Source organism: Lathyrus oleraceus, chromosome 3 (genome assembly GCF_024323335.1).
Source record: "Lathyrus oleraceus cultivar Zhongwan6 chromosome 3, CAAS_Psat_ZW6_1.0, whole genome shotgun sequence".
Lineage (NCBI taxonomy): Eukaryota > Viridiplantae > Streptophyta > Magnoliopsida > Fabales > Fabaceae > Lathyrus > Lathyrus oleraceus.
The window spans coordinates 498,319,610-498,326,158 of record NC_066581.1 but is presented as its reverse complement, the minus strand read 5'-3'; the positions used below and the strand labels follow the sequence as shown (position 1 = coordinate 498,326,158).

The 6,549-nt window shown below is 54.3% G+C and overlaps 1 protein-coding gene across 1 annotated transcript; it reads right to left on the bottom strand.

Annotated features, from left to right (window-relative positions):
- Window positions 1-615: 615 nt before the first annotated feature.
- LOC127131833 (uncharacterized) lies at window positions 616-6,216 on the bottom strand. The gene is made up of 2 exons (XM_051060729.1): window positions 1,757-6,216; window positions 616-1,117 (listed from the first exon to the last, which is right to left on the bottom strand). Exons 1-2 carry the CDS (start codon window positions 6,214-6,216, stop codon window positions 616-618), a joined length of 4,962 nt encoding a protein of 1,653 aa, XP_050916686.1.
- Between the last annotated feature and the right edge of the window lie 333 nt (window positions 6,217-6,549).

The following is a 6,549-nucleotide window of genomic DNA, read 5'->3' as shown; positions in this document are numbered from 1 at the left end:
GTTGGTGACGGAAGGGTCGGCCTATAACTGCTGCGTCCGGGATGGTGAGATCATCTGCCCGTTTGAAGTGGAGGAGGAGCTGGGGGGAGAAGAAGAAGAAGAGGATGAAGAGGAGCTCCGAGCGGAGTCTTAGTTTATATGTTTTTCTTATCATGGCCTGCGTGCCTCATGTATTTTGGCCTTCGGGCGTTGTAATATGGCCTTCGGGCGTACTTGGCTTCGGCCGCCTTTGTCGTTTCTAATGTATGAATATTTTTGTTACCGTTCATTGTGCTCGTTTGTGTTTGATATTTGTTTGCATGAATTCGTACTCTGCTCGACTTTGTTAATCTCCTCGGTTTAGGGAACCGACGAAGTGTCGGGCTTTGTGCCCGTGGGTATCGAAGCCCGGGTCCGTTGTTCGAACCCTGGTCCCGAGGCTTGGGTCCTCCCATCGCGAGCTGGGTGCCCTGCCAGTCTTGGTACTTCGACGTTGGGTCTTGGTCAAGATCCCAACCGTCGGGGAGGGTTGTGTTTGTTGTGTGACCCCGGATCGTTCCCGGGTCTCGTGGTTCCTCCCTGGGGTTTTGGGGACGACGAGCGTGGCCGTACCTGCCACGTCTCCCCGTGGCGTACTTAGCTGTAATATTGTCTAAGTTTTTCTGCGTTCCATGGTCGAGCGAGTTGTTCTCCTTGTAGGTTTTCTAGGTAATAGGCCCCGTTGCTCGTTTTGTCGCGGACGCGGTAAGGGCCTTCCCAGTTGGCCGCCAGTTTGCCCTCTCTCGGGTTTTTCTGGTTTCTTCTGAGGACCAGGGTGCCGACCTGGAACTCTCTTTTTATGACTTTCGCGTCATGACGTAGTGCTATCTTTTGTTTGAGGGTTGTTTCCCGGAGAGCTGCTTCGGAACGTATCTCCTCGACTAGGTCGAGCTCGGCTCTAAGGGTTTCATCGTTCATTTCCTCGTCTAGGGGCTCCTCTGTCCTCCTCGTTGGCGTCCGTATCTCCACCGGGATGACTGCCTCGGTGCCGTAAGTTAGTCGGAACGGGGTTTCCCCGGTGGTAGAATGCGGTGTCGTGCGGTAGGCCCATAGGACGCTATGTAGCTCCTCGACCCATGCCCTCTTTGCCTCGCCGAGTCTGCGTTTGAGGCCACGTAAGATTACCCTGTTGGCCGCCTCTGCTTGCCCGTTCGTCTGCGGATGCTCGACAGACGTGAAATGCTGTGTGGTGCCCAGGCTGGCGATGAAGTCCTGGAATCCTCCGTCCGTGAATTGTGTCCCGTTGTCTGTGACAAGTGCCTGGGGTATACCGAACCGAGCGAGGATGTTGCGTTTGAAGAACCGGAGAATGTTCTGCGCGGTTATTTTAGCCAGTGCCTCCGCCTCGATCCATTTGGTGAAGTAATCCACCCCGACGATGAGGTATTTATTCTGATATGATCCGGTGACGAAGGGTCCGAGGATGTCCATGCCCCACCACGCGAAGGGCCATGGGGAAGACAACGATCTGAGGTCGTTCGGGGGTGCGAGGTGCATGTCGGCATGTCGTTGGCATTTGTCACATCTTTTGACGTGCTCTTTCGAATCGTTTTGCATGGTCGGCCAGTAGTAGCCTGCTCGAAGGGCTTTTCGTGCGAGCGATCGTCCGCCGAGGTGTTGAGCGTTAATCCCCCGATGTATCTCTCCAAGTACGTCGGGGACTTTCTCTTCCTCGACGCATTTGAGTAGTGGGATGGAGAATCCTCTCCGGTAGAGTTTGCCTTCGAGGAGTACGTACGAGCATGCGCGTCGTTTGACAATGGCCGCCTCTTTCGGGTCAGCCGGGAGTTCGTCTCGTGTGAGGTAATTGTAGATGGGTGTCATCCAACAGTGGGCATCTCCAATAGCGTTGACCTCGAGTGGAGGCGGTAGTTTGTCGATGCTGGGCCGCGGGAGAATTTCTTGGATTACTGATTTATTCCCACCCTTTTTCCTCGTGCTGGCTAGTTTCGAGAGAACGTATGCCCGTGTGTTGTGCTCGCGGGGTATGTGTTGAACTTCCCATTTTTCAAATCTATCAAGTTTTTCTTTGACGAGGGACAAGTACCCGAGGAGGTTGTCGTTCTTGGTTTGGTATTCTCCTCGCACTTGTGAGGCCACGAGCTGGGAGTCGGTGGATATTTTTACCTCTTTTGCTCCCAGGTCGTCGGCTAACCTCAGGCCTGCGAGGAAGGCTTCGTATTCGGCTTGGTTGTTTGATGTTGGGAATGCTAGCGCTAACGATACCTCTATCAGGATCCCTTCTTCATTTTCGAGGATGATCCCGGCCCCGCTGCCTGATGTGCTAGAGGCGCCATCGACGAAGATCGTCCATTTGTGGGCGCTTTCTGCTGGAGTCGGGCAGTGGGTCATCTCCGCGACGAAGTCGGCCAGCGCCTGAGCTTTCAAGGCTTTCCTACTTTCGTATTGTATGTCGAATTCGGAGAGTTCTAATGACCACTTGAGCATCCTCCCGGCCATATCTGGGCGCCCGAGCAGCTGTTTGATTGGCTGGTCGGTCCTCACCTTTATCGTGTGTGCGAGGAAGTAATATCGTAGTCTCCTCGCTGTGTTGATGAGGGCCAGGGCGACCTTTTCGATTTGCTGATATCGGAGCTCGGGACCTTGGAGTGCTTTACTCGTAAAATAGATGGGCTTTTGTCCTTCGTCGGTTTCTCTTATTAGAACGGCGCTGACGGCCTCGGTTGCCACGGATAGGTATAAGTATAGGGTTTCCTTTTCTGATGGCCGTGACAAGACCGGGGGTTGGGACAGAACCTTCTTTAGATGGAGTAGCGCTTGTTCGCATTCATCGGTCCAGTCAAAGGTAGCCTCTTTGCGAAGGAGTCTGAAGAATGGCAATGCGTGCTGGGCGGACTTGGCGATGAAACGGGAGAGTGAGGCGAGCACTCCATTGAGTGACTGGATCGATTTTTTGGTTTTTGGGGTCGGAAACTCCGAGAATGCCCGGCATTTGTCGGGGTTGGCCTCGATCCCTCTTTCGGTGAGATAGAAACCGAGGAACTTGCCTGCCCGGACTCCGAACGTGCATTTCTCGGGGTTGAACCTCATTTTACACTGTCTCGCCTGCTCGAATACCTTCGTAAGGTGTCGAGCATGGGTTACCTCCTCGTGTGATTTGACGATCATGTCGTCCATGTACACTTCGAGCATGTCCCCTATTTCGTCCTTGAAGACTTTGTTCATCATGCGTTGGTATGTAGCGCCAGCGTTCTTGAGCCCGAACGGCATCACGTTGTAGTAGTAATTGCCCGTTGGGGTCATGAACGCTGTGTGTTTCTTGTCTGCGGGCGACATAGGGATCTGGTTGTATCCACTATATGCGTCCATGAAGGACAAGAGTTTAAAACCTGCAGAGTTGTCAACGAGCGAGTCTATATTAGGGAGGGGGAAAGCATCTTTCGGGCAAGCCCTATTAAGATCAGTATAATCAACACACATACGCCATTTTCCATTATTTTTCTTAACGAGGACTACATTAGAGAGCCAGGTTGTGTACTGGGCTTCAGAAATAAAATTTGCCTCTAAGAGGTCTTTTACAGCTCGCTCGGCAGCCTCTGCCTTTTCGGGCGATTGCTTGCGTCTACGCTGTGCTATGGGCTTGGCTGCCCGGTCTACAGCTAGCTTATGACACGCGATCTCGGGGTCCAGCCCGCGCATTTCTGCGGCATTCCACGCGAAGAGGTCGGAGTTCTCTTTGAGGCATGCTACTAGCTCTTCTCTTGTTTCCTCGGGTAGTCCCTTACCTATCTTCACCGTCCTTTCCGGATCGTCCCCAAGAGGAATGAGTTCGAACTCCCCGTCGGGGATTGGTCGGACCGGGTGTTCGAGAGAGCGTTCCTTGGGGAACCTCCCCTCTCCGGTCTCGTCCAGCCCGATGCGACAGTCGAGGTCGATGGCGTTGACTCCTCGGGCAGGATCCTCGGTCTTGAGTTTTTTGTTGTTGCAGTTGCTCTTCGTGCTGACTACGGCCTGTCCTTTTACTGCGGCGTCGTAGCATCGCCGGGCTGCTTCGATGTCACCATGGATGGTGACCACACGTCCCAATTTGGTGTAGTATTTCATCTTCAGGTGGACGGTGGATGGGACCGTAGTGAGTTCGGCCAGCGTCGGGCGTCCAAAGATGCAATTGTAGAGAGACGGACAGTCTACGACCAGGAATTGGATTTTGACTTCCCTGGCCGTTTCTTGTTCGCCGAAAGTGACGAGGAGCTCAACATATCCCCACGGTCTGGTTGTTGCTCCGTTGAATCCTTGGAGATCTGATCCGACGTAGGGGGCTAAGTTCGTCTTGTCTAGCTTCAGAGTCTTGAAGAGGTGGACGTACATGATATCCACTGAGCTGCCTTCGTCGACCAGGATGCGTCGTACGTCGAATCTGGCCATCTTTGCTCTAATCAATAGTGGGATGGCCGAGTTCGGGGATCCGCCCGGGAGTTCCTCCAGGAAGAAGGATATTGGGTTGGATTTTCCCCGGTATTTTGTCAATGTCGCTTTCTGCTCGGGGGCAGTCAGTAGGAGTTCGTCGAACTTGCGTTTGACGGAGAGGGCCGCGGATTCCCCGTTAGTTCCTCCTCCTGATATCACCAGTGTGGTAGGGAAGTCTTCCCAGGGGCTGAGTGCAGTGATCTTGCCCTCGGGCAATGGTTCGGGGGGGAAGAAATCTTCCGGTCGTGACACGCAGAGGGCCACTTGATAGGGAGAGTTGTCGGGGGGTGTGTTTTCCCGGGGTCTCTTCTTCTCTGGCTCGTCGTGTCTGGGAGCTTCGTTCTTCCTCGTGTACTGCTTCAGGTGCCCTTCTTGGATTAAAATTTCAATCGCATCTTTCAGGTGGACGCAGTCTTCGGTCACGTGTCCGTGACTTCTGTGGAACCGGCAGTACTTTGATTTGTCGGTGTGGGGCTTTGGTGCAGACGGTTTTGGGAACCTGACCCTGCCCTGCTTAAATTCAGAGTTGATACATTCTGCGAGGATACGCTCTCGAGGAGCCGTCAGTAAGGTGTACTCGCTATATCTGCCCGCGGGGCCTCTTCCTTCCCGGAGCTCGCGAGGTCTTTCTTCTCTTCGTCTGTCTCCGTTGCGACGGGAAATGCTCGTGTCCTCGCGTTTTGAGTGCTCGGTCTCCCCAGCGTTACGTCCGCTGCGGGCATTGTGTGCCACCTGCTTTTCCTCGTATCTGATGTAGGCCTGGGCTTTATGCAGGAGCTCGTTTAAGGTGCGGGGAGGCTCGATCCCTACGGCTCTGCTAAGTTCACTGCCGGGTAAGAGACCTCTCTCGAGGAGATACTTCTTCATGTGCTCGGTGGTATCTACCTCGACAGCTTCCTGGTTGAATCGCTCGATGTATGAGCGCAGCGTTTCATTCTTCTTCTGCACTATGGCTTCAAGGGTCGCCTCAGTCTTGGGGTGACGACGGGAAGCTGTAAAGTGCCGGGTGAACATGGACCTCATGACTCTCCATGACGTAATGGACTCAGGGGCCAAGCTTTTGTACCAGGCCATGGCCCCTTTCCTGAGGGTCGTTGAGAACAGTCGGCATTTGAGGTGCCCGGTTATATCATTGCGGTAGTCGAGCATCGCGTTGACGTTGTCGACGTGATCGTCGGGATCTGTAGTCCCGTCGTACACAGCTAGGTTTGGCGGTTTCTCCATGCCTTTGGGGAGCGGGGCTTCCATTATTGCCCGAGATAGGGGGCAATGCAAATCTTCCTCGTCGCTCCTTAAGGGAGACAGTTCGTTGTTGTCGGGGCTGTGCCCGCGCCTTGGTGATGTTCTCGCTCGACCACCGTCACGATGGGCGCGTGCCCTGCTGGCGTGGGGTTCGGGAGAGCGACGTCCTCGCTTCTTCGTTGGCTCCGGACGTTGTTGTATCCTACTCACCGGCTGGGGCCGGGCCTCTTGTCGTTCGGCTTCGAGGGCCATGATTCGTTCGTGCTGCTGGTGGAGCATAGAACCGGCCTGATTGAGGGCATTCACCATGGCAATCATTACGGCGTCTCCTTCAACGGGAACGGGAATGGGATGAAATGTCTCTGCCCCTAAATTGTGGGCGTGAGGGACATCTCCGTTGTTTTGGGGCTCTGGAGACGGGGTGGATGGATGACCGTCCCGAACGTCCGCCTCATGGGATGGCGGGCCGTCGTCCATGTTGTAGTTGACGAGGGGACGGCTGTGATCGCTATGTTGTTCTCCGGCCATGTTGGAAGGACAGAAATGAATGAGCTTTTGATCCTCGTTTGATGAAGATGGGGATAGCTAGTTCCCACAGACGGCGCCACTGATCTCACCTGATCAGGAGGGCCTTCCAAGGTCTTGGTGAATGGGCCGGAGAATGAAGTGAAAAGGGGGGTGTACCTGCAAAGTGCTCCAATGTTTAAGTCAGAAAAGGTACAGAATGAGGTTATCAGAGTGTGAGTTAGAATACCCGCCCCTTTGCCATGAAAGGGGTATTTATAGTGAGCCCCCAGCGCTGGGCCAAGGCTCCTAATGGGCTGGATTAGCTAGGCCCAAGGAGGAGCTGCCAGGGGACGC